The sequence below is a fragment of the Puma concolor genome, chromosome D4 (genome assembly GCF_028749965.1).
Source record: "Puma concolor isolate L17-30 chromosome D4, mPumCon1.1.hap2, whole genome shotgun sequence".
Lineage (NCBI taxonomy): Eukaryota > Metazoa > Chordata > Mammalia > Carnivora > Felidae > Puma > Puma concolor.
Window position 1 is genome coordinate 57,124,795 of NC_141679.1, and position 25,574 is coordinate 57,150,368.

At 52.0% G+C, this 25,574-nt stretch overlaps 4 protein-coding genes and 1 long non-coding RNA gene across 16 annotated transcripts; 2 read left to right on the forward strand and 3 right to left on the reverse strand.

Annotated features, from left to right (window-relative positions):
- The first annotated feature begins 3,075 nt into the window (after positions 1 to 3,075).
- Positions 3,076 to 6,434, forward strand: GALT (galactose-1-phosphate uridylyltransferase). 4 transcript variants are annotated; one of them, XM_025929347.2, is made up of 11 exons: positions 3,076 to 3,232; positions 3,538 to 3,707; positions 3,938 to 4,013; positions 4,100 to 4,148; positions 4,269 to 4,398; positions 4,552 to 4,608; positions 4,767 to 4,889; positions 5,168 to 5,300; positions 5,404 to 5,487; positions 5,806 to 5,960; positions 6,256 to 6,434. In XM_025929347.2, exons 1-11 carry the CDS (start codon positions 3,151 to 3,153, stop codon positions 6,334 to 6,336), a joined length of 1,140 nt encoding a protein of 379 aa, XP_025785132.1. In that variant the 5' UTR covers positions 3,076 to 3,150; the 3' UTR covers positions 6,337 to 6,434. The 4 variants fall into 4 exon arrangements, with proteins under 4 accessions (XP_025785132.1, XP_086539552.1, XP_086539551.1 ...); XM_086683427.1 differs by lacking the exon at positions 3,076 to 3,232 and adding an exon at positions 3,258 to 3,376; XM_086683426.1 differs by lacking the exon at positions 5,404 to 5,487.
- Positions 6,435 to 7,967: 1,533 nt separating this feature from the next.
- On the forward strand, positions 7,968 to 24,404 carry IL11RA (interleukin 11 receptor subunit alpha). 6 transcript variants are annotated; one of them, XM_086683413.1, is made up of 14 exons: positions 7,970 to 8,097; positions 11,067 to 11,166; positions 11,481 to 11,541; positions 12,267 to 12,436; positions 12,573 to 12,687; positions 13,069 to 13,101; positions 13,186 to 13,352; positions 14,281 to 14,444; positions 15,240 to 15,381; positions 15,648 to 15,767; positions 15,880 to 15,976; positions 16,229 to 16,311; positions 19,919 to 20,012; positions 24,059 to 24,404. In XM_086683413.1, the coding sequence occupies exons 2-14, from the start codon at positions 11,067 to 11,069 to the stop codon at positions 24,216 to 24,218; spliced, it is 1,506 nt and encodes a 501-aa protein (XP_086539539.1). In that variant the 5' UTR covers positions 7,970 to 8,097; the 3' UTR covers positions 24,219 to 24,404. The 6 variants fall into 6 exon arrangements, with proteins under 6 accessions (XP_086539536.1, XP_086539539.1, XP_086539537.1 ...); XM_086683409.1 differs by lacking the exon at positions 7,970 to 8,097 and adding an exon at positions 9,726 to 9,848; XM_086683410.1 differs by lacking the exon at positions 15,648 to 15,767 and having other exon boundaries at positions 7,968 to 8,097.
- On the reverse strand, positions 17,326 to 19,065 carry CCL27 (C-C motif chemokine ligand 27). The gene is made up of 3 exons (XM_025934481.2): positions 17,977 to 19,065; positions 17,701 to 17,833; positions 17,326 to 17,502 (listed from the first exon to the last, which is right to left on the reverse strand). The coding sequence occupies exons 1-3, from the start codon at positions 18,044 to 18,046 to the stop codon at positions 17,358 to 17,360; spliced, it is 348 nt and encodes a 115-aa protein (XP_025790266.1). The 5' UTR covers positions 18,047 to 19,065; the 3' UTR covers positions 17,326 to 17,357.
- On the reverse strand, positions 20,896 to 22,002 carry LOC112871460 (uncharacterized). 4 transcript variants are annotated; one of them, XM_086683429.1, is made up of 4 exons: positions 21,909 to 22,002; positions 21,468 to 21,535; positions 21,179 to 21,238; positions 20,896 to 21,058 (listed from the first exon to the last, which is right to left on the reverse strand). In XM_086683429.1, exons 2-4 carry the CDS (start codon positions 21,512 to 21,514, stop codon positions 20,902 to 20,904), a joined length of 264 nt encoding a protein of 87 aa, XP_086539555.1. In that variant the 5' UTR covers positions 21,515 to 21,535; positions 21,909 to 22,002; the 3' UTR covers positions 20,896 to 20,901. The 4 variants fall into 4 exon arrangements, with proteins under 4 accessions (XP_086539555.1, XP_086539557.1, XP_025790320.1 ...); XM_086683431.1 differs by having other exon boundaries at positions 21,961 to 21,983; XM_025934535.2 differs by having other exon boundaries at positions 21,834 to 21,941.
- On the reverse strand, positions 22,778 to 23,464 carry LOC147574894 (uncharacterized). Its single transcript, XR_015242810.1, has 2 exons — positions 23,116 to 23,464; positions 22,778 to 23,031 (listed from the first exon to the last, which is right to left on the reverse strand). It is a non-coding gene; the product is annotated as an uncharacterized LOC147574894 (long non-coding RNA).
- Positions 24,405 to 25,574: the final 1,170 nt, after the last annotated feature.

Below are 25,574 nucleotides of genomic sequence, written 5' to 3' on the forward strand. Positions count from 1 at the left end.
TTTTACCATGCAGATTACCTTATCTTCCTCTGGGGGAAGGAAAGGGCCCCATTGGTGCTAATTAGAAAATTCCTGACTGACCAGTTAAGACTACATCTCTGGGAAGGTTGAAACTGATGGGGTTTTATAGTGATGAGGGTTTGGAGCTGACAGCCAAGAGAGAATTTTCTTGAGACGTCTTTGGTGCAAAAAAGGTGATTTTATTAAAGCACAGGAACAAGACTTGTGGGCAGAAAGAGCTGCACTGGGGTTGTGCAGAGTGACTGGTTACCTACTATGGAGTTGAGGGAGGTAAAGGCAAAAGGGAGACCTACAGGAGGACTTTGATATGCTAAAGAAGACTTATACATAAGATGCCTGCGACCTTGCTATTGCCAAGCTAAGGTTGTTTTCCCTCTAGTAAGGCATTAACATTAAAACAGTAGAAGGTTCCTGGAGAAAAGTTACACTCTATTTTTACCTCAAGTATTTGTCAATGGGCTGCAGGTTATGAGGAAATTTAATTTTACCCGCCATTTCCTTCTTCCCTTTGTACCTGTATCACCATGGAGGGGAGGGTGATACTAGGCGTTCCAGGAAACTGGGTCTGTAGGTTTCTGGAGATTAGGCTATTGATAAAATTGCCTTTTTCTTGTAATTTACTAAGATATTTGTAAACCGATGGAGACTCATGTCCTGTATGACTGTGATCTCTGTCAGTTGGCCATTTGTTTTCTTTCCTTTCCTTTGCTCTTGGGCAGCCCAGGAATGCCTGAGGAATATCACACATATCCTACCTGGTGTGTGTGTGTGTACACACGCTTTGCCCTCAGCTTGCCTTTTGCTCCCTCATCAAAGCCACAATTAGTTTAGGCATTAAGCCCCAGTTTGGAGACTCCACTTAAGTGATGCGGGTTTGGGCCTGTGGTTTTCTTTTTAACAATGTTGCAGAAGAGATCACTCCTCTGGGATTTTGTAGGCAGAGAGCTCCATAGGCCCCATCTCAGCCATTCTATTCTTCCCCCAAAAAGTGATCTTGGGGAGACAGAGGGGAAGTTTGGAAATGTTCCTGAAGAGATGTTTCTGAAAGGGATTAGGAATTAGTTGGTATGATCCAAGAAGTGGCACCAAAGCATTGGTGTTCTTGGAAAAATAGAGCTGCCTCCAAAATCCAGTGACCCCCAACAACAAAAATAGCTGAGAGAGAAAGGAAAGCAAATCTTGTATCCCAGCTCCACCCCCAAGGATGAAAAGCCAGTGGTACGTGTAAAATTCTAGTTTCTCAGTTCCCTGCTCCCTGCCCCCTACCTAGTGGCCTCTTCAGATTCCAGTCTGAGGACCTAGGGCAGAGATTAGGTAAATGAACTGTGACCCAGTTTTTGCATTTGAGCTGCAAAACACCTGGGTTGACCTGGCCTGGGTTGGGGGAAGGGGCCTTCCTGCTACTGCCAAGCTCTGTCCTGAGTCTCACTGAAATCTCAGAGCCATTTTAGAGCAGTGAGAAGAATCTGGAAACTTGGGTTCAAATTTTAGCTTGGCCAGTCATCCTCTGGGTGAATTTGACGCTTCTGTTCCTCACTGTGGAATGAGGAGGAGGTTCAAACAATATTTAGACATCTCTCTAAAATTGCTAGGGGAGAGGGCACCTGGATAACTCGGTTGAGTGTCCAACTTCGACTCAGGTCATGATCTCACAGTTTGTGAGTTCAAGCCCCATATCAGGCTTGCTGCTGTTAGCATAGAAGCCCACTTCAGATACTCTGTCCTCCCCTCTCTGTCCCTCCCCCACGTCCCCGCGTGCGTTCTCTTAAAAATAAATAAAACATTAAAAAAAAAAAAGTGCTAGGGGAAGGGCATTGGGTGGCTCAGTCAGTTGAACTTCTGATTCTTGATTTCAGCTCAGGTCATGATCTCAGGAGTTGGTGAGATCGAGCCCTGCATCAAGATTGAGTCCTGCTCTGCCCTATCAGTGTGGGGGCCTGCTTCGGATAGTCTCTCTCTCTCTCTACCCCACCCCCCACCCTTACCCTGCTTGTGCTCTCTCTCTAAAAGAATAAACATTTAAAAAAAAAGAGTCTACAACTCTTTTAATGTTTATTTATTTTTGAGAGAGAGAGAGATACAGAGCACAAGTAGGGGAGGGGCAGAGTCGGATGTTTAACCGATTGAGCCACCCAGGCACCCCAAGAAGTTTACAACTCTTGATCTCGGGGTCATGAGTTTGAGCCCCACGTTTGGTGTAGTAATTACTTAAAATAAAATCTTAAAATAATAAATCAATGTGCCAGCAGAGGGATTGATTTGAATTTTATCCTAGTATTAGCCAATTGGTTTGATCCAAGGAAACATTGGAAGAAGGGAAAGGGGTATGTAAAGGAAACACCCCTGATCCCACCGAGATGGTGGCTGGAGCTACTGACAGTCAAGCCCTCTCCCCACTTTCAGGTTTCTTGTAGCCCTCTCACACTGCCCACTTCTTGTGCTTTAGGCATGAGCATATAAGAGAGAGAATATGGTTACTTAGCCTTTTTTTCCCCCAAACCTGTTCTCCTGCCTGGAGGGGATGGGGTATGATTTTGGTAAAGTATTTACTCCTCCATGTAACAGCTGAGGCCAGGGGTACAGCGGAAGCAGATCAATCCCACCCTCACCGCCATGCTAGTTTGCCTCTTCTACACCATAGGCATTGAGCAAGTAAGTGAGGTGATTGTGGATCCAGGGTTATATCCTTACTTGGCCGTAGAACTTAAGCCGCGGGAAGGCCGAGGCCATGCCTGACTTGTGTAGGGGATCCCTTTGTCCAAGTGGAGCCTAGGTGCCTGGCACACAGTAAATATTCATAGATATTCAGTAAATATTTGCTAAACAAATGACCTCGAATAGAGCAAATAAATCTAAGCACCTTGGAGCTGAGGAATCTGCCATAAGCAGCTTTTACAGAGATTCTTCTAGGGTAGTAACTTAGCCCTGGGGTGTACGAGGAGGACCAAAGTCACCCCCCCAAAATACCAGGCTTTCCAGAGTCCCGCCCGCGGTTGAGCGGGCGGTCCCTTACGCAGTCACGTGCAGGCATATGGCCAATCACCGGGGGAGAGGCGGGGCACACCCAGAGGGTGGGAAGAGTCCGCGCTGCTGACTTTTCAGACGAATTCCACACCCGCAAGTGGTCTGATGTCGCGCAGCGGATCAGTTCCTGAGCAGCGCCAGCAGGCGTCGGAGGCGGACGCCACGGCCACAGCCTTCCGGGCGAGCGGTAACCGCAGGGCTTCTGGGACTCGCTGGGACGCGGAACCGAGTCCTCCCTTTCCTTAGGAAGTTATCGTCCCTACCCCCAGGTCCGCGCGCCCACCCGGGCAGGCCTGCGAGACGAAGGGGCACGCCTGAGTTGGGGCCGCAGGTTAATTGGAGCTGGAAAAGCTCAAGCCCCGGCCTTTTAGCTCCTTCCTGAACGGGACAGGGCCAAGAGGGTGCTTCCGAACTTGGGCCTGCTAGTGAGTGAGACCTAGGACAGAGGTGGTCTGAGAGTTTGGCTGACTGATCGTGCCTCTCTGTCCCCAGAACATCAGCATATCCGCTATAACCCACTACAAGATGAGTGGGTGCTGGTGTCAGCTCACCGCATGAAGCGGCCCTGGCAGGGGCAAGTAGAGCCCCCGCTCTTGAAGACAGTTCCCCGCCATGACCCCCACAACCCTCTGTGTCCCGGGGCCACACGGGCCAATGGAGAGGTAAGACTTTAGAACCTACATGTGCAGCTAGGCCAGGAGTAGTAGCTTCCCCTTAGAGCTGCCCCTCACCCACAAGGAAGTGGACCTCCTTCTGGGTCATGTCGCACCAAGTCTTTCTGATCCCACAGCAGGCCTTCCACACTCCCTTGTAACCTGTCCAGTCCCTGAAGCCTGCCAGATGACAGGTGGGTATGAAGCAGCAAATGCTTCTAGCCCATTCTTGTCAGTAGGTGAATCCCTACTATGATGGCACCTTCCTGTTTGACAACGACTTCCCAGCTCTGCAGCCTGATGCCCCCAGTCCAGGTAACCTGGCTCTAGATGCTGTTGGAAAGAGAGGCTGGACCTCTTGGGGGACTTCTGCTGCAGAGAATGATACCCCTCTTTCTCAGGACCCAGTGATCATCCCCTTTTCCAAGCAGAGGCTGCTCGAGGAGTTTGGTAACTATGGATTTCCTCACTTACCTTCAACCCAGGGCTTGGACTGAGCACGGGAATTGGACCCTGCCCCTAGCACAGCCAAGCCCTATATCTGTCATCTCTCCCTCCATCACCACCTAGTAAGGTCATGTGCTTCCACCCCTGGTCGGATGTAACGCTGCCACTCATGTCAGTCCCTGAGATCCGCACTGTCGTCGATGCCTGGGCCTCAGTGACAGAGGAGCTGGGTGCCCAGTACCCTTGGGTGCAGGTCTGTGAGGTCGCACCTTTCCCCGAATGGGCAGAGAGGGGGTGGTGCAGCTTTCGTTCTGGGAAGTGGTATTCCTGTTTTCACAGGGTGTGGTCTGGAGGGGCTGATTTGGTGTCTCTTTGGCTACTAAAGCTCCCTACCCCTACTTGATAGATCTTTGAAAACAAAGGGGCCATGATGGGCTGTTCCAACCCCCACCCCCACTGTCAGGTAAGTAAGTGAGTCAGGGGCTCCAGGGGATTTCTGGGGTGAGTCCAAGACAGTCCTGTGGGGAAGGGAACTAGAGGGACAGAGTAAGTATGCTTGTAATGTGGAGGCTTGGGGGTGAAGGATCTATCTGCCTATTCTCTCCTCCTGCCCCTTGATAGGTGTGGGCCAGTAGTTTCCTGCCAGATATTGCCCAGCGTGAGGAGCGATCTCAGAGGGCCTATCAAAGTCAGCATGGAGAGCCCCTGCTAATGGAGTATGGCCACCAGGAGCTGCTCAGAAGGGTAGGAGAAAGCCAGACCCTGTTTCCCCAAGGAGCCTCTAACCTCACCCCAAAAGAGAAAGGTGTGTGAAGGATGATAGAAGGAAAATAGCAGAGAGGCTTGATGGGAAGCCACAGCAGTAATCTAAAGGAAAGATGATGGTGGGTTAGATTAGAATGGTAGTGGTGGAGGTGGTAAGAAGCCATTAGACTCTGGGTATATTTTTTCTTCTCCTGCCTATCTGCTGACAACCCCCACCCCTCCACCTTGATGACTTCATCTCCAATTGGTCTGGCCAGGAACGTCTGGTCTTAACCAGTGAGCACTGGTTAGTATTGGTCCCCTTTTGGGCAGTGTGGCCCTTCCAGACACTGCTGCTGCCCCGTAGGCATGTGCGGCGTCTGCCTGAGCTGACCCCTGCTGAGCGTGATGGTGAGTGTCCCAACTGGGACCCTGGGGCCAGGCACTGGGTACAGATGGCTCTGGTAGGGCCAGCATCTGCGCCTCAGGCTGAGAGTCAGACTCTTGATTCCAGATCTAGCCTGCATCATGAAGAAGCTCTTAACCAAGTATGACAACCTATTTGAGACATCCTTTCCCTACTCCATGGGCTGGCACGGTAAGGCTTTTTGAGCCCCACCCATGTCTAGCCCCAACACCATTTCTGAGGTCCTGAGACCTAGCTCAGTAGACTGCAACCCCTAGCGGGCTTTGAAATACTTGCTGAGGGAAGTGTCCAGAGCAGGGATGCTGGGACTGAAGGTGGAACTGCAAACTTGGTGCAACTATGTCTCCCAGTGTTTTCCTATGTCTGGCCTACTCACTGGCAGGGAATGCTGGGAGATGTAGTTTTCATGTACCTAGCCTGGTTTGGGTGTCAGGGCTAGTCTATAGAACTAAAAAATGGCCCTCCCCAATTATCTCTTTTTCCTGTCAGGTGCTCCCACAGGATCAGAGGCTGGAGCCAATTGGGACCATTGGCAGTTGCATGCTCATTACTACCCTCCACTCCTGCGCTCTGCCACCATCCGGAAATTCATGGTTGGCTATGAAATGCTTGCCCAGGCACAGAGGGACCTCACCCCTGAGCAGGTCAGGTTTCAGAGCACCCTGGTTCCTTGGGTTCCCTTTTCTCTCCCATTTCCCCAAAGGAGCCCAGTGATCATGACCCTGAGAACCTGTATAACACAGGCATTCCTGAGGACTCAGGAGCTGCTCAGCTCTAGCCTCTGGTTATTCTGGCAGTCCTTATCCTCAGCCTTCTGATCCTACAAGCCTTCCCTCCGCTGTCTTCTAGGCACTCATTACCACTGTTCTACTCATACCACTTCATACCACCATTCTGGGCAGCCCTTATCCTCCCTCATTTCCCCCTGTTCCCTTTCAGGCTGCAGAGAGACTAAGGATGCTTCCTGAGGTTCATTACTGCTTGGGGCAGAAGGACAGGGAGACAGCAACCATCGCCTGACCACGCTGACCACAGGGCCTTCTGCTTGAGGGATCCAGGGCCTAGGGTTTGGGAAGATGTGGGATCAATAAAACTAAACTGTGTTTCTCAAACTTTAATCACATAGTCTAATGCCAGAGGATTATGAACTATAACCCTTGGGGATCTGGGTTAAAGGCACAGTGCCAGCCACAACTTTCCTTTGTCTACAGATGTGCAAAAACTTAGAGTACAAATATTCCACCCCAAATCTCTGAACAAAATTAATACTTAATGTTATGTCTGGCCTATAGATTCTTTTACTCCTGGAGTAAACAAAGGCATCACAGTTTAAGAAACTTTTAAAATCTTGTGTTCTTGTCTGTGGCTAAGGGTTTGGAAAAGCCAAAGCACCCTTTACTGCCACCCCTAGGGTGTCAGCTCATCAAGCCTGGGCCTGAGGGTTTGGTGGGGAGCTGGTGAGCAAGATCCTGGTACCGGTGGTCAGTGGCCAGACACTGGGCTGCTGGCCAGAACCTTAGCTTTGTGAGAGACTGCAGCTTGGCTCTGCTCCAGCCCACAGGGGCTGAAGGGGCGGGTAGGGAGTGTACATGGCTTTGTGTCCTTCTCTAGACTCTCACGTGCAGTATATATGTGCAGACTCTGCACACTTGTGTTCCCCATATGCCCCAGTCATTGCAGGGGAAGAAAGGAAAAAAACAGCTCTGGCAGGGAAGGGGCTATCAGAGTTAGGAGCCGCAGCACCTAGAAGGAGGGGGTGGTTTTTGGAGGGACCCTGGGTTCTACTCCCTCTCCTCTGGATGGTTTCCTTGGCAAGAATGTATACTGTAACAGTAACGGGGCATGCAACCCAGGAGACCTGATGCCACCTAGTATCCTCCAAACTTTTAGGTGAGGATAGGGCTTGTGAGCAATGCAAGGATGGCCAGAGGCTTTTTATCTTCATCTTCTCTCAAGGGACCTGAGTTTGGCAGGGGCTATCATGCCAAGACTAGACAGTGATGACTTGGCCCAGGAGAACCTTGGCTGCCTGCCTTCCAGTCCAGGGTTTTTTCTTGAGACCCTGAACAGGTAGGGTCTGGGACTTGGAGTCTCTGGAAGGAGCTCAGAAAGACATGGTACACATCTTCCTTGAGGTCCCAGTGACTGGGGAGTGGATGTGAACCCTGGGTGATTGGCTGGTTTCTTAAGGCATACACCTACACAGACACCGGACCCCACACTCGATTTGGCTGCCTTTTGGAATCATTTGGGAAATTTAAACACTGATGCCAAGGCCAGTTTCCAGCGATTCGGATTTAATTGGTTTGGAGTGTGGCTTGGCAATTTTAAAACCACAGTGTTCGGCAAAGTTTCAGAACCATCGCACCACACAAGTCCTTATCTGGAGTCAGGGGTACCACAGCTCCTCCAGTCACCTGCCCAATGGCTCCTGAGCCACTGAACTTGAGGTTTTGTTTTTGGACTGATGGAAGGAAGAGGGGCCTGAAAACTTCCAGTCCTGCGGTCCCAGGACAGGACTCTAGGCAAGGACCTAGGAATCTAACTCCAGACTCCGTCTCTCTCAGTCCCGGACGGGACAGGAAGTGTCCGGCAGAGGTGGGGTGGCGGTGATTGGCAGTTGGAGGCTCCAATGGGCCCAGACCCTCCCCCTTTTCACCCTTGTCCTTCCATTGGTGCCTGGGTGGAGCCGCCCCCACTGCGGGGGCCCCGGGGCGAGAGGGAGTAGAGGCCGGGGCAGAGGGCGAGGGCGGAGGGCGCTGGCGGCGGAGGCCGCAGAAGGTGAGGCCTGGTGGGGCCGGCGGGAGTATTGGAGGAAGCCTTGCCAGGAGAAGGCGGGGCAGGGTAGTGTACGATCTGAAGGGCCTGGAGTGATTGACCGACTGTCAGTGTGTGTGTGTGTGTGTGTGTGTGTGTGTGTGTGTGTGTGTGTCTCTCGATGTCAGTGTGTGGACCTGTAACTGAGTGTCACTTGGTGCAACTGGCAGTTAATATGATTGCGTGTGTCAGTGTGCGTGTGGTTGAGTCTGCATGTGGCTGTGCAAGTGTGGGATTATGTGTTCTGTCAATGTGCAGTTTTTGGGTTGTGTGTTTGTGTGAGAGGGCCTGTGACCACATGGGGAATGTATTTTGGGAAGGTCTCTGTGGGATTTAAGACTGTCTGCCAGTGTGAGAGTCGGGGGCTGGGTTTGTGTGTACCATTGTGTGACTTCAGCAGTAGCAGAGCAAGAGTGAGAGTTGTACTATGTGTGTGTCCTGTGTCCTGTGTCCTGTGTTAGACTAGAAGTGGAGCTGTGTTGTACTTGGGGACCAACTTCAATAGTCAGTGGGACTGACCTTTCTATTTTAATGTCCAGAAAAGACAGACTCACCCCAACACACTTGGCTTCCTTTCCTTTCTGTGCTCTAGAGTCCCTGTCATTGGTCTACTGCTCCTTATTTTCTGTTTCCCTCAGTTTCCTTATATGTCTTTTTCTCTCCCTATTACTGCTTTCCTAGAGCTGTCATTTTCTGTGTCTCCTCACAGTTTTGTCTCCCCTGGTATCTCTGTATATCTGCTTTTTAGTTCTGCTTCTCGTGTCCTGTGCATCTCTGTGCCCCTATGCCTGACTTCCCTGTTCACCTTTGTCTTTTTGGCTACGTGGGGGCCTGGGGCAGTGATGAGATGTGGGATTTGCCATACTAAGAGCTCCCTAGAAGAGGGGACTCAAACCATGATGAAGATTTGCTTTTAGGGAGTGCTGTGACCCCATTGAAGGGGCAGAGTGCTAAGTATCTGTGTATCTATGTGAGGGTATGAGTCTGAGTGACAATGAGTGTATCCATGTGACTGTGAGTGGCTGTATCTGAGAGTGTGTGTCTGAGGGTAAGTGTGGGTCTTATGTATCTGGCACCAAGGGACCAAAGGCATTTCCTGGTGCCGGGGCCCAAAGAGTGGAGGGGGAGGTGAGAAATGGCTGGAACGTCCCGGGGCGGAGGAACTGGACTCTGGATTTTCTTTATATCCCCCAACCTGGGGCCTCCTTTCCCCTCAAAAAACAGCTAACTATGCCCTAAGGAAATATTTACTGGGGAGTGAAAAGAGTGGGGCATGAATCTCTGATTTTTCATTTGGTTATGTCCACATGTGTTCAAGGGAGTGTCTTTTTATTGATTGTGTCTATTAAGTCCACACATGAATGTGGCTGGGTGAAAACAGGGAATCTCTCCCTGACAGGGATATAAGCAGCCCTCCTTTCCCTCTTGCTGGCCCTGGCTGTGCCTGTGGCTTCATTTCCAGACTGGGGGGAGGCCTCTTCCCTTCCCAGGGCCTCGGGTGGGAGGGGGGTGAAAGGAGAGGAGGGAGGAGGAGAGAGGGAGGTGGGGGCCTAGCTCAGGGCGGCTGAGCTCTAGGGCCCAGAGGGGCGGGGGGAGGGAAAGGGAAGGAGGGGATGATTCTGGGGTCCCAGAACTGAGTGGAGCTGAGACGGGTGCTGTAGCTGGTGGGAGGAAGTCCTGGAGGCCATGGACACTCAACCACTGGGATCACCGAGGTAGGGCGGGGCTGTGTAGGGTAAATGTTCTCTGGGTGGGGGGTGGGGGAGTGGGTAGGGGTGAGCCACTAGACACATTCAGACAGACACATGGAGGCCCTTACTCTGCTCTACTTGAGAGGGATCTGTGCTCTTCCTCTCCTGGAGCCCTTGCCTGCCTGGGCCCTCTCTGTTTCTGCTTCTTCTCCTGTCCGCATGGCCACTTCCCCACTGCTTTTCTCATCCTGCCCTTCTCCCATCCAGAATCCCTCTCTCCTAGCACCCCCACCTCCATATACACATGGTTGCTTACTCCCTCTGCCCTTCTACTTCCCTGCTGCCCAAGCCCATCCCTTGCCTCACTGAGCCCCTACCACCTCCCAGTCCTGATTTCTGAGCATCTCCTGGTTCTGTAGCCTCCACTCCAGGCCCCTTTCCCTGCAGGCTCCTAGCTCCTCTCAGCCTCCTCTCCCCTCCCCGACACCCTGTCTCCATCTCCTGGCTCTTCGCCCGCCCTCAGCCTCTGGCAGCAGCCAAGGCATCTGGATCTGCTTAACTCTGCAGTCTCGGCCTGCACCCTCGCCCCATCCAGCCTCACAGGCTCAAGACCAACAAGATTCCAGAGTCAGGCCCAGATGAGTGGTCCAAGGAGCCAGGCCCAGGAGAGAAGAGGCCTGGCAGCCAGAGCAGGGCTAGGCCTCATGGTAGGAGTACAGAGTGGACTCAGACCTACCATGACAGCCCTCCACCCAAGGGTGATGAAGGCTGTCTCAGGTCAGTCAGAGGCAAAGACTAGTCCTGGGCCAGGTGGGGGTAGACACTGGAATTCCCAACAGCTGGGTTGGAGGAGTTAATGGGAGTGACTGCGCTGGTGCCAGCACTTGGTGCCAGGGGTGGGTGCCAAGAGTGGTGTGTGTGTGGGGGGACTGCTGGCACAGTCTGTCGCCTCCGGCTTTTGTTCTGGGCCCTAGGCCCAGCACTGAGATGGAGGGTGTGAGGGTGTGTGTGTGTGTGTGTGTGTGTGTGTGTGTGTGTGTGTGTGTGCATGCATGCACACGCAGCACTGGGTATATGGTGGAAAGGAGACTTAGATCAGATCCCCTAATGTTTTCTGATATCCTTACCCAATTTGGTACCTTAGTTTTCTTCCTAGAACATCACAGTTTAGAAGAGGAAGAGGCAGGCTTTAGCCTCCAATCTGGGAATGGGGGATTGCTGACCCTACCTCTCTCCCCATAGATGAGCAGCAGCTGCTCAGGGCTGAGCAGGGTCCTGGTGGCCGTGGCTACAGCCCTGGTGTCCACCTCCTCCCCCTGCCCCCAGGCCTGGGGCCCCCCAGGTGAGAAGAATCCTGCTATATGACTCTAACTCCGACTTGTGACTTGCCACCCTCACTGTGGGCCCTTTCCATGCTTAGTCTATGACTCCCCAACCCCTGACATGAAACCTGGCAACATTCCCTCTCTACCCTGTCTTCTGACATCTGTCTCCAGATTATAACATGATGCTTTGACCCAATGACCCCCCCCCCCCCCCACACACACACAGGGCTTAAAAGTCTGCCCCCTTACCCCATTGTGCTCACTGAGTGGGGGCTGGGATGGGAGAGAGGGAAAGGAAGAAAGAGCCTCTCCTCAGATGTGCCCTCCACAGGGGTCCAGTATGGGCAGCCTGGCAGGTCCATGACACTGTGTTGCCCTGGAGTGACTTCTGGGTAAGTGCCCCATCTGCCTATTGGGCTGATACTCATGACCCTTTCTTACTCTGTCCAGTCCTCATGTCCCTCCCATCCTTGCCCCCTGTGTCTATAATTCTCACCTCTCTACCTATCCTAATCCTCAAACCATCCTTATTCAACAGAAAATTTCAACCAACATGTATTGAGCACCTGCCAAGTCCCTGGTCTATTTTAGGCTCTGGGATCCAGCAGAGCACAAGCCTGGCAAGAAGCCTGCCCTTGCAGAGGTTACATTCTAGTAGGGCAGATGGACAATAAGCAAATAAGTATGGTACTTGCCAGGTACTAGTACCTGCAGGGCAGAAAATCAAAAGAAAGTGATGTGGAAGAGATAACTGATAACTGATTGGTTACTTTTTATTGGTAATCAGGGAAGGCTACTCTGAGGAGGTAATATTGAAGCTAATTTCTGAAGGTCAGGAAAGAGGCAGAGGGAACAGCTAGTGCAAATGCCCTGAGGTGTGAATGAGCTCAATACTCTTGAACAGAAAGAACACAAGTGTGACTGGATTGTGGTGGGTGAAGGGGAGAGAGAGAGGATCTGAAGAAGGAAAGGAAGGCAAGGGCTAGATCACCAGGGGCTTTGTAAGCCAGCAAAAGGACTCTGGTTTTTATTGGAAGCACAGTGAGAAGCCGATGGAGAGCTGTGGCATGGCTTACACTTTAAATCTTCCCTCTATCATACGTCATCTCACCCCCAGGGCCCCGGTGTCCTGGTTTCGGGATGGGGAGACAAGGCTGCTCCAAGGACCTGACTCTGGGCTAGGGCATGAACTGGTCTTGGCCCGGGCAGACAGCACTGATGAAGGCACCTACATCTGCCGGACCCTGGATGGTGCACTTAAGGGCATTGTGACCCTACAGCTGGGCTGTGAGTTGGGGAGAGAGTATTGGGTGGCAGTGATGAGATAAGGGGCTCTTGGAGGGAGTCCAGGGCCTGAGTAAGCCCTTTGGGATGGGGAGGACCTGGGGACTTCTCAGATTCTGGTTGTACCCTCTGCCTCTAGACCCCCCAGCCCGCCCTGTTGTCTCCTGCCAAGCAGCTGACTATGAGAACTTCTCCTGCACTTGGAGCCCCAGTCAGGTCAGCGGTTTACCCACCCGCTACCTCACCTCCTACAGGTGTGTGCATGATTGGGTGTGTGTGTCTATACATTTTTTTTAATGTTTATTTTGAGAGAGAGAGAGAGAGAGAGAGAGAGAGAGAGAGCATGCACACAAGTGGGAAAGGAGCGGAGGGGGAGAGAGAGAGAGAGAGAATCTCACTGTCAGTGTGGAGCCAGACATGGGTCTTGATCTCATGACTGTGAGATCATGACTTGCGCTGAAATCAAGAGTCAGATGCTTAAATGACTGAGCCACAAGCGCCCCTGTGCCTATACATTTGGGCATGCAGGCACAATGTGGGTATGGGGGGCAGTGAGGGAGATCTTGAGGAAGGCCTTAGAGAGAGGGAGGGTCCTCTTTTCCTTCCTGAACTCAGATGGCACCCTTCCCTGCCAGGAAGAAGACAGTACCAGGAGCTGATGGCCAGAGGTAGGACATAACAGAGAGGCTGGGGGCTCCAGCTAGGTCCCGCAGTGAGCCTTTCCAAGCTCAAGATCACATCCTCCCTCCTAGGATGAGTCCATCCACAGGGCCCTGGCCATGCCCACAGGATCCCCCAGGGGCTTCCCGCTGTGTAGTCCATGGGGCAGAATTCTGGAGCCAGTACCGAATCAATGTGACTGAGGTGAACCCCCTAGGGGCCAGTACACGCCTGCTGGATGTGAGCTTGCAGAGCATCTGTGAGTACTCATTCCTACTGCTTCCTCAGATCCCTACCTCAGAGACCCCAAATGGACTCCAGAGTACAGATAGTCCAACACAGAACCTCCCACTGTCAGAGTACCCAAATACTTCCTTCCTGACATAGACCCCATTTTATTTTTTATTTATTTTTTTTTTTTTAATTTTTTTTCAACGTTTATTTATTTTTTGGGACAGAGAGAGACAGAGCATGAATGGGGGAGGGGCAGAGAAAGAGGGAGACACAGAATCGGAAACAGGCTCCAGGCTCTGAGCCATCAGCCCAGAGCCTGACGCGGGGCTCGAACTCACGGACCGCGAGATCGTGACCTGGCTGAAGTCGGACGCTTAACCGACTGCGCCACCCAGGCGCCCCTTTAGACCCCATTTTAACATACAGATAGCCCCCATGGAGACTAAAAAGCCAAAGAGATCAGAGCCCAGCAGGCAGAGTTACTTCAGTCTCTAGAGGCTGCTGCCACTATCCCTCCTGGCTTCCTAGCCCCAGAGTTGCCTCTTTGCTTCTAGCCCTGTGTTGAAGGCCACCATGTCTCATGTCCTCCCTGCCTGGTGTAAGCCCTTGCTGGTCTCTCTTTCCTATTGATCTGTGTGTGGGAGGGGGGAACTAAAGCTCTAGCTGAAATTTAGGCTAATTAATTTTCTTCCTTGAATAGAAAGCAAAATCACTCTTTAATTCACTAAACAAACACTTCAAAAACCTGTCCCTAGATCTCAGCTCATTTTATAATAGGGATGACAGACAAGTCCTGAGCCCAATGGATGGTCAAACTTAAGATTTCCCCATACCCCTTGAAAGTGCCTCCCTCAGGTACCTTTAGGCATGCACCCACCTTCCCTTCGGAGGTAGTGGGGAGAAGGGACGGGTACCTGCTGCCTGTCCTGACTTTGTGTCTCCACTCCCCTCAGTGCGCCCTGACCCACCTCAGGGGCTTCGAGTAGAGTCGGTACCTGGCTACCCCCGCCGCCTGCATGCCAGCTGGACATACCCAGCCTCCTGGCCCCGCCAGCCCCACTTTCTGCTCAAGTTCCGACTGCAGTACCGTCCAGCGCAGCATCCAGCCTGGTCCACGGTGAGACCTGGAGTATGTCCCAATCTGGGGCTATAGGTTCTGCCTCTGGTTTCATGTTCCTGGTTATTCTTCATTACTTTCTGGCACACTAGCAGGTCACTGAAGTCCTGTAACCTCCCCCCATATAGTGCTGTCCATGGGCCAGCCTTTGTGCTGGGTGCTTGGGTTGGAGCAGGGCCTGACAGGCCTAGCCTCTGCCCTGGGGGGCTGTAACTCTAACATAAACCCATCCGTGGGAAGACAGGAGTGGCTTTTTACAAATAACTTTTCTAGGAAAAGGAGTGCCTTCCACCCAGAGGCACAACCTCATACAAACATTCATACACCCAGATGAAGATAATAGTGAATTCCTACCTCTGGAGATGTTAAAGATTGGCTAACATCAAGTCAGGGGAGCAGCTGCCTCAGATAATAACCAATATTTATGGAGCACTGTCTGCTCGCCAGGCACCATACTACACATTTTACATGCATTATCTTGTTCAGGTATATTCACCTCTACTTTACAAATGAAGAAACCGAGGCACAGAGCAGCCCAAGTGATATAGCAAAGATTTGAAACCTGGCAGTCTGATGACACAGCCTGTCTACATAGCCACTATGTACTTTTGTCTTTCAAACACTAGGTGTAGACCTGACACCACCAGCCACCCCACATGAGGCCAGATGGCTCCAGCAGTCTGACAGGGACAGGACTGGGAGGAAGGGGTGCTGTTTGCTAACTGAGTCTGGAAGGCAGGTAGTCTTGGCACTTACAACCTGGATAATGGGCCAAGGAACCATCTTCATTCCCAGGTGGAGCCAGCTGGATTGGAGGAAGTGATCACGGATGCTGTGGCTGGGCTGCCCCATGCTGTACGAGTCAGTGCCCGGGACTTTCTGGATGCTGGCACCTGGAGTGCCTGGAGCCCCGAGGCCTGGGGGACTCCAAGCATTGGTGAGAGACTGAGCCCCTGAGCCCAGGGCATGGGCGGAGAGCTGGCCCCACAGTCTCTGTCAGCTGGACGGGTTTTCCCGTCTATGGTCTTCTTCGCTTCAGCTTGGGTTGCCTGCGGCCCCGCCCTCGCTTAAGCTCTGCCCCTCAGCTTCCACCTCTGTTAGGTTCCCAGAAGCTGGCTCTCTCCTTTCAGCTTCCACCTCCTGGGTACCCTCCCCCGCTCTTCCTTGTGTGGGCAATTCTTCTCAGGTCTCCCCTCCCTTCAGGGCCCCTGCCAAAGGAGATACCAGCTGGGGGCCAGCCACACAAGCAGCTGGAGGAGGAGCCTCAGGCAGACTGCCCTGCTTCCCCCAGGCCCTCCCTCTTGCCAGATCCACGGCCACTTGGTGAGCTTGGGCAGGTGAACCAAGGTTGTAGAGGACAGGAAAGCCCCAGAGAGAAAGGATTTGGTTAGGCAGCCTCACTCTCACAGTGGCATGTGACCCTCCCCTCCCCCAGACCACAGGGACCCCCTGGAGCAGGTAGCGGTGCTGGCATCTTTGGGAATATTCTCTTTCCTCGGACTGGCGGCTGGGGCCCTGGCACTGGGGCTCTGGTAAGTAACTGCCATTGGCTCTCAAATTCTGATCCCACACAGATGCTCTAATACCCACAGACCAAACCCATTCCCACCCTTCATGATTTCCCACTGAAAAATTTATGATTCTGGAATGATTCCCCTACTCCCTCCAACCCCCAACTTCATTATTTTCACTGATTTTTCTCCTGACCCTTTACTAATACACTGTTTTGGAGGAGACAGATGCCCCACCATTGTCAGGGAGACAGCTGCCTTTTTATGCTCTAGGCTGAGACTGAGACCAGATGGTAAGGATGGACCCCAAAAGCCTGGGTTCTTGGCTCCAGTGATTCCAGTGGACAAACTTCCAGGTGAGTAGGACCTCTAGGAGGTTTGGACCTGGAGATGTGTGCCCTCATTTTGAGTGTCTGGATTAAGAGCCAGATGCTCTAGTCATTGTAAGAGTGTTGGAAATCGGAGTTGGGTCACCTCATTCTTCTGTCTGAGCTCAGGAATGGAACTTTCATTCTTGAGTCCTTGGGCTCAGAATGCAGTCTCTTCCTTCTCTTACACAGTATTTGGGATCCTAGATGGGCCCCTTATTTTCAGGGTGTTAAGCTCAGAGTTGGACATCTATCCTGATTCTTGGGGTATCTTGGATCAGAGCTGGGTCCTCTCCCTTATTCTTAATGTACCTGGGCCTAGAACTAGTTATACTCCCTCATCTTTAGGGTATTGGGGTTCAATCAGAGCTGGGCACCCCTATTCATTCTTGAAGTGTTGGGCTCAGAGCTGGGTCCCTTCCTTCATTCTCAGGGTGTCTGGGCCAAGATCCAGTCCTATTATCTCCCTTGATTTGCCTCCTGCTTCTTCTAGGAGCCCCAAACCTGTAGATGACCCAGGAGGGCTTCAGCTGATTCCACCTATAACTCTGTCTTGCTGGTGTGGATGGACAGACAGATAAAACCCAGGCAGGATAGATCCCCATGGAGGCAGGGGGGCGGGGAGTGGCCTCAGCTGGAAGTTCTGTTTGGAGCCCATTTCTATGAGACTCTGTGTTCCCAACCTGCCAGCTGGAAGTGTCCAGACGTCTGATTTCATCTCAGAGTTGGAGGTCTACCAGAGTAATGTGTGTAGATGAGTACGTTTGTGTCCATGTGTGCCCATGTGTATGTGAGGTAGGGAATGTGTGTTCTCTAAATTTATGCATGTAGGTGCCTGGGGAGTATGTGTGGGTCCTTGGCTCTTGACCTTGCCCCTGGAGGGGTTTGTGAAGATGTGAATAAAGAGAATGAAGAGGTTCTTCTGTTTATTGACATGTCACCCAGCTTCAGATTCAGGGCTCACAGGAGAACGCATAGAACTTGGAGACCACAGTCAGAGACTATTATCCAATGATGCTTTATTATTTTGGCTATTAGGGCCCCTGGTCCATTTTCCCTATCAGCTCCAAATTCAGGTTAGGCAGAATACCCTGGAATCTCCTCCCTTGGCGCTCAAACCACCGAGCCAGGCTGCGGTTCTGAGGATGGATGCAGACACTGCGTCGAGACAAGTGAAGCCTGGGAAAGGAAAGGTGCAAAGCCATAGTCATAGCTTGGAGATGACATTAGGGTCCAGGGGTTAGGGCAAAGGCTAAATGAAAACCTGAGTCAGCATCAGAATTAGCAACTGGGGCTGGGGCTGGGGTTGGGGTCAGCATCAGGTTGGGACTGAGGTCAGAGTCAGGGGTCAATATGAGGGGCAGGGTCAGAGCTCACACGAAGGCCTGGAGGTGACAGTCCCCATCAGCTTCCTGCAGTTCCACCCGGATGACTTTCCTTAGTAGCTTGTTCGAGAGTGGCTGGCGGTAGAGCTGAGTACAGCAGGTAATGCTGGGTGACAGTAGCAGTGCTAGGGGACAATGGGGCCATGTGTTCAGAGGACTCCTGACCCCAAACCCTTCTATCAGACAGCTGGAGGATGGACTTCCTGGGTCCCTTTCCCTCCACCCCATTTACCCAAATCCCTGGCCTTCTAGACCCCCAAGCACTCACCTGCTCCAGGGTCTGGGGTCAGCAGCAGCAGTAGCAGAAGGAGGCTGCTTGTGGGTGAGGGCCCCTTCATGCTGCTCAGCTTGGATACTTCTCTCTTCTCCTCCTCCCCTACCTTTTATCTGGGTGCCTTTTACCTGGGGCACCAGGTGAGTCAGAGGCAGGTGAAGATGTATTGCTCATCCTGTGACATTCCTGAGCCCTAATTGCCACAGACCCCTTCCTCTTCTAGGGCTGCCATTTCCCATGGCTTCTAAGCCCTGGACAGAGAAGCTGGAGAGAGGGGTACTGCATGATGTGAAGGCTGATGACACAGTGGCCAAGTAAGGGCAGCTAAGGATCCACGGTGGTATCCAATGATGGACATTCATACTCATATACCCATAGTCACATTCATAGTCACACCTCAATCACTCAGTCAACCTCACATGGTCAGACAACCAAGGACAGAATCATATAGCCCCAGTTGGCCTCAAAGTCCCACTCCCACACAGTTGTGTCTTCACAATCATCCAGTCACACAATCATATGAACACACACAAATTCTGATAGGGGAATTTTGGGTGGGGTGGGAGCAGAGGGCAGGCCAGCACCAACTTGCCTTCATCTTCCCCTCTATATACTTCCTGTCCTAGCCTGCCTGTCTTATCAGGAGAAATTGATGAGAATGGGTCCCTAAAGCAAGTCCTTCTGGCTGAGGATGAGTCTTGGCTGGAACAGTTACATCCAGAGTGAGAAGCCGGGACAAGGCCCTTTTTGGTACTGGGATACCTTGGGGATGATGAAGTAGGGGCTGCTTTTCCCAGGGAGATGAGACAGGGAGGAAGGATGGAGTGGAAAGATGAAAGAAGGTAAAGTTCTTTGGTGCCAGGTTGCTGATGTCAAACAGGGAAAAGACCCAAGAAATCTTACCTTCCTGTTTTTGCCTAGTCCTATCCCAGAAATGCCAGCCTCTTGCCAGGAGGGGTGCCTGGGGTTTCCAGAATCAGTCTCTGGTTTATGCAGACATCAGACTCAAGAGCTCAATGAGCTTTCTTTTGTTCTATTCAAATTCCAGCCAGGCCCTGCTCCCCAGCCAGGTCCTGTAATACCACCCCTGCCCCAACCCAGGCCCCAACCCTTACTCTCTGCATCCCATCCTCTTGCTAAAGCCCCAACCTCTCATCTCCTCCCTGTCTCTTCTCTCCTATCCTATAACCAGCCCTAATTCCCTTTTTCCCCTCACCCTCTAAAACAAAAGTTCTCCTCCTCTTCTTGTGCTTTCAAGGAAGCTGGGAACTGCCTATGGTGGGGGCAAGTTGCTAAGTTTAGTGCCCCTGGCACCTTGAAGAATTTCCCACTCCTGGTCTGGGGATTTCAACCCTCAAGTCTTGCTCTGTATTCGAAACATAAACTGAGTCATAACCCAGTAATCCAGACTTTATCTGGTTGTTGCAGGGGTGCCTTGTGCAGCCTTCTGCTCTGTGGCCAGCTATCCTCTATGGGGCAGGCCTTCTCTTGGGATAGGGACCCAAACCTATCCTGGGCATCTTTCTGCTGCAGGGTTGCTGAAACAATCAGGAGGGACCATCAGTTCCAAGAGTAGGAACTAGTCCCCCTCCCATGCTGAACAATTCAAGTTTCTCCTCTCTTCTGTCCAGGGTGAGGCTTGAAGGTCTTTCCCTGGAGTTTGTCTTGTGAATACTCAGGAATTCTGATAGTGTCCTGGTGAGGTGTAGGCCCTGGGCTTGACAGGGTACTCCACTTTTGACAGGGTTCTTGATGTAGACATTGTGAGGAAATGGCTCAAGAGTCTGGGTCTGTTCTTGAAGGTGGCCACAACCCAGAGGTCATTCATCTTGAACTGATAGTACCAGAGGCCTTAGGGTCTCTCTCCCACCCTCCAGTCCGGACATGTACCCCAGAGCTCAGGTGCAGCTCTTGAGGTGCCATTGTTTTATTACAGATCTCCATCAGCTGGCTGTCTGCCATATACTTTGTGGTCTTTTCTGGACCAATCGGTCCAGACACCTGGGAAGGCAAGAAATGAGTTCTTTTGGGTATGTACCCATTTCTCCCCTTTGGCTTCTCCAAAGATAGGGCCAAGTGGTTTCCCCAGCCACAAGCTGCTGTGGCAGGGGCAGCTCCAGGCTAAAAGTTAGCTTTGCCCTCATCCATACACTAGGCTGTCTCTTTAACTTAATCTTCTGGTACCTTTTCTGATGCTGGAACCAATCCCTAACAGAAGCAGGCCCACCAGGAGGCCCTCACCCTCAGCACTTTAGGACCTAGAGGGTCTCAGGTTAACTAGATGACAAGATAGAAAGGGGTGGCAGGGAGCAGTGGCCTTTGAGTTCTAGGGACACAGCAAGAACTGTTAGGTAAGCTGATGCCAAGTATCTTTAAACCCGGGGAAAGACTGGAGGAGCCAAAAGTTGGGTTATTAACTGTAAGAAAGATCTCCAACAGTCCCAAGTAATTCCCCTGTGGCAGGTTGAGGGAGTCAGCCTCTGAGAATCTTCCCCTCCCCTCCCTGCCTACTTCCTACAACCCTGTGCTTAAAATATTTTAGATTCACTCTCAGACAAAGAAGATGCTTCAGACACCTGGCAAAGTCCTTTCTAGGAGGGAAGTGGAACACATCTATGTGGGGATACGGGTGGGAGAAAAGACCAGGACAGGACTATTTAGTTCTCTGCATATAGGCTACTTACAGGGAGGGGTGGCGGGTGGGGGGTGGGGAGGTTAGGTGGCGGAGGGCAGTTAAAGACAGTAATGGGAGGCCTGATACTGATGAGGGATCCTTAGGAATAACGGGGCCCTGGATATGGAAGGGCACCCAATCGGAGGGAGGCCCTGTCAGTAACGAGAAGCAGGCGTGTAGAGGGGCTCCCAGACCGAATGGCGGCAGCGGCGGCAGAGTCAGGAGGGCTGCACGGTGACTTCGGTTTAAATCTTTAATGCACCGGCTGGCTGGGCAGTGGCGGCGGGGGTGCGGCGAGGGAGGCCGCGACCCGAGCGCTGGGGGGCAGGGCCCAGTCCGCTTGACAGACAGCTCATCAGGCCTCGCAGAGGCTCCAACTTCTGCTCCCGCGGATGCGCCGAGCTGCAGGGCAACCCGACACTGGCATAAGGCAAGGAGGGGACTCCCAGATTACCCCCATCCGTCCCCCGAGGCTGAGCCTCGTATGCCCCGGGCGGGTCCGCGGCGTCGCAGCCCCCTCACCTCCTGTCCCTCCGCCACATGCGCAGCCAGGGGAAAAAGTAGAAGCAACCCCAGTAGATCCTGCGGAGAGAAGGCAGAGCCGGCCGGGGGGGCGGGGCTGACCCCACAGACTCTGCGGTTTAGACGCCTCGCCCCTCTCTAGGAAGGCTCCGCCCCGCCCTTTAGAGGCGGTTCCCTTCGCAGCCCACGCCCCTTGAGGGGCCCCATGCCTCCCGCCCGCAGAGAACTCGCGCCCTCCCCCACCCCGGAGCGGCTAGGTTCCTCCTCCGCAGAACCCGCCTCCACTCACTCCTCCTCCGCCTCCAGCGCCACCTCGTATCTCCTCAATCCCGACATGTCCTGGGCTCCGAACGTCTCCTGGGGAGCAGCATGATTGGGTCAAGGATTCTCCAACCCCATGTCCCCCTCTCTGTCATTCTCAGGACCCGTCTGACCTGTTCTCAGGTAATCTGAGGCAGGTGCCCCCCGGAAGCCTCAATTGCCACATCGGGATAGGGTGGGGGATTGAAAAATTGGGAGGCACCAGACGTTAAGGAATTAGGAGGTCGGTCACCTCGGGGATCTGGGACATTTAGGGGATCAGGGAGAAAGGCTTTGCGGTCATGGACCTGGGATATTCGGGGCCCTGGGTGAGGATTTCGGGGGTGGAGATCACCTGGAGGGGGGCTGAGGGGTCGGCGCAGCCTAAACTCCCGCCCTCCTTGGCTCCACCCCGGAAACAGACCGTTACCGTTACGTCATAGGGACTCCGTCGCGCACCAGGGGTGGGGCTTGCCTATTACCCGGAAGGAGCGAAGTCAGGGCATTCCTTCAACGGAGGCGGAGTCAAAGTGACACACTGGAGGTGGAGCCAGGGTCTATCTATCCTAAGGGGGCAGAATCGGGCCTTATTACTAGGATGTGGAGCACAGGACATTCTTTTACAGGGATAGAGTCAGATTTTGTAGCTCTCTCCCTGGAAACCAGGGAGCAAGAAAAGAGCTTTGGGACGCAATCCAGTATTGTTTTCCCAATCCTCTCTCCTCTTTCTTTGGCTTCTGCCCTGCCACTTGTCTTTCTTGTCTGCCTTATTCCACTTGTATGACCCGGGTCTGAGGAGGAATAGGTCTCCAGAGAGGGCCCAGCCTAGATGGAGCAGGCTGCGGGAGTACTTGTGTGAGTGGCCTCGTTAATGGTCAGAAGGTTACAACCCTTCCTCTCTGAGCTGAAAGCTATCTTCCTGTGATTTTTGTTCCTACTGTCATTCAATTCAGCAAATTTATCATGCTATGAATGGGTATACAGCAGTAGAGAATACAGATTATTACAGTACACAGCACACTGGATGGAGGCAACAGAGGGTGCTGCAGTAGAGTCCAGAAAGAGCAATTAACCCATTATGAAACGTTGGACATAGCTGCCCCAGTTGGTCTGGGGATGGAGGAAGGGAGCCTTCTAGCTGGACTGTAAGGCAGAGAGTGACCAGAAATAAGTGAAGTGAAAGTTCCCTCAGGCTGAAGTGTGGAGAATGGAGACAACTACTCTCTCCCCTCATCCCACCTTCTTTCTCCCTGTCTCATACCTCTTTTCCTATGCTTGGGCCACAAGATGGCAGACAGATCCATGGGTACTAGTTGGGCTTTATTGGAAACATTACAGTCTGGGTGTGGAGGAGAAGCTGTGCTCCTGCCACACTCATCCCTGCTTACACTTAGACTCATATTCACACTGCAGGCCCTGTCCCAGCAGGGTCAGGTCTGGTGCAGAGTTGCCAGAAGGCTGGTCCTCTCTTCTGGTCCTTTGTTCCTCAGAGCCTCGATGATTCACGGGGCTCCCTCTGAGACTGTCATGGGTTAATGACTGTGGTACTTGTTCTAGGGGAAAGAGAGGCAGGGTCACGGGTGTCTTGGGCAGGGGCTCTGAGGGAGAAGGCAGGGCTAAGGGAGAGCTGGGCTTGCCTTTGCAGAGTTCTGCGATTTCCAGATGATGTGGTCCATCGAGGGCTGTTCTGGGGTGTACAGAGCTGGTGACCTCTCAGCACAGTGAACCTGGAATCAGAAGGAATGGAACAGCCCTGAAACCCAGCTTCCTGGCAGGCCCTGGTGTGAGGGGCAGAAACTGAGGACCATATCTGGGAACCTGTTTCAGGGGCTTCCTTGTGGGGAGGAGCTTGGCAAGGAGAAGGGGAGTAAGATGGTGAGTGGAGGCCCAGGTGATGGAGCAAGTGATTGGGAGAAGTAGAGACTGGTTACTCTTCACCCCCCACCCACAAGACAACAGCACCTTGTAGCCATTGTTGAGGAGGTAGCAGCAAAAAGTCATCAAAAATGTTCCTGGGAATTGGTGTTGGTTCACCAAGAGAGTCCTCAGAGTTGTTGGCATCATTCAGAGCTGGGTGGGTGGGTGGGTGTAGGGGTTAGGGCTTGAGGGGCTTTAAGGTGGGAAGACCATAGTCCTGACTAGAATTCAGGATGCCTGTGTCGGGTCATAGCTTTAATGTTCCTCTCTTTCCCATCCATGTGCACTGTCCTTTTCTTCCTCTGGAAACCTAGGCTAAAGGAGATAGAGCCTCTAGAGAGAAGGGCAGCCAGAGTACTGACCCATGTAGGAATACTGGGGACACAGGCACATCTATATCACACAGGTGCACACATGGGACACAGGAACACTCACACTACACACGCCCATGTATAGATTGCACAGGAATATACACAATGCACAGGTAAACCCACAGTACACAAGGACACATAATCACAAGGACACACCCATTTGGCACATGTACACTGTCAGGTTCACAGACACACTTGGACCTGGGTGTTGACCTGAACTCACAGTCTCTTTCACAGATTCCCTGATCCCTCCTCTGCCCCTCATCTTACCATTTGCTTACTTACTTTCCAGGGGAGACCAAGAAATCAGTATGCTGAGAAGAGGAGAGGTGCTGTGCGGGGGGCCATGGAAGATGGATAGAGATGGACAAATGGGTAGAATTTTTGGGAGCAGCAAATGTGTGGCTTGCAGGAATCCTTCTGCTTTGTGTGGAGCCTGTGTGAGACTGTGAGACTGGGTGGAAGAGAGTGAGTGGAAGAGTGAGAGTGAAGGTAAGGGAATCCACGGTGGTCCCGTGATGTGTGCGTGAGCCTGTGTGAGACTATAGTTATCTCTGGTTTATGGCCTCCTGAGGCTTTCTTTTTTTACATCCAGAAATTTTTTCCTTTCTGTTGTGTAATAAAGAATTTTGACTGCTCTTTGTTCCTGATTTCTGAAAGTTAGACTTTAAATCTTTGAATTTCCCGGGTAATAGGAGTGTCTTTGTTATTTATCCTGCTGATTGTCACACCTGAGTTTTTGCTAAGAGATGAGATGACTTAGGATCATCTGGGGGCTGGTCACCAGGAAGACTAACCATGTCACTGGAGAGCTGGAGCTTTGAGCCTGCACAACCTCTGGGAAGGGGAGGTGCGCTGGAGATTGAGTTCAGCCAACAATGCAGTCACGCTTACATAATGAAATCTCAGTAAAAATTCTGGACACCAGGGGTCCCTGGGTGACTCGGTTGGGCACCTGACTCTTGATTTTGGCTCAGGTCATGATCTTGCGGTTTGTGAGTTCAAGCCCTGTGTTGGGCTCTGTGTGGATGGAGCAGAGCCTGCTTGGGATTCTTTCTCTCCTCTCTCTCTGTCCCTCCCCTGCTCTTACCTACATGAGCTCTCTCTCTCAAAATAAATGAATAAACACTTAAAAAACCACAAAACTCTGGACAGCAAAGCTCATAGAACTTCCTGGTTGGTGAACACACTAATATGCCAGGAGGGTGATGTGCCTTATGTGTCTTAGTGGGATTAGAGCATGAAGTTCTGCATTTGAGACCCTCTCAGACTGCCCTGTGTGTCTTTTCATTTGTCTGTTCCTGATTCATATCTTTTATAAAAACTAATTGTAAGTATAGCATGCCTGACTGTTATGAGTCATTCTAAGGAATTGTTGAACCTGAGGGGTTATGGGAACTCCCTGGGCTTGTAGCCAGTTGGTCAGAAATGCAATTGGCCTGAGGACCCTACAAGTGGGGGCACAGATGTTGGGGACTGTGCCCTAAAACTTGTGGAATCTGACATTACCTCTGAGTGGTTAGTGTCTGAATTGAATTGGAATATATGAGTTGGTAGGATACCTTTATGCTACATATTTTATCCACTGTCTCTATCTGGAAGAACCTTTTTCCCTTTCATAACTCCTCAGTAGCCTCCCGGTCCCCATTTTCCATTCTTTATCTTTAGGTCTGAGAATCTTAGCAATCATCAGATTGGACAAGGCAAGGTGTGCGCAGGGTGTTTCACTGTCACCCTTTAGGGGAAGGTTTACAGTGTAATTTCCTTGGAGGCATTTGAACAATGAGTCTCAAGACTAGGAGTCAAGG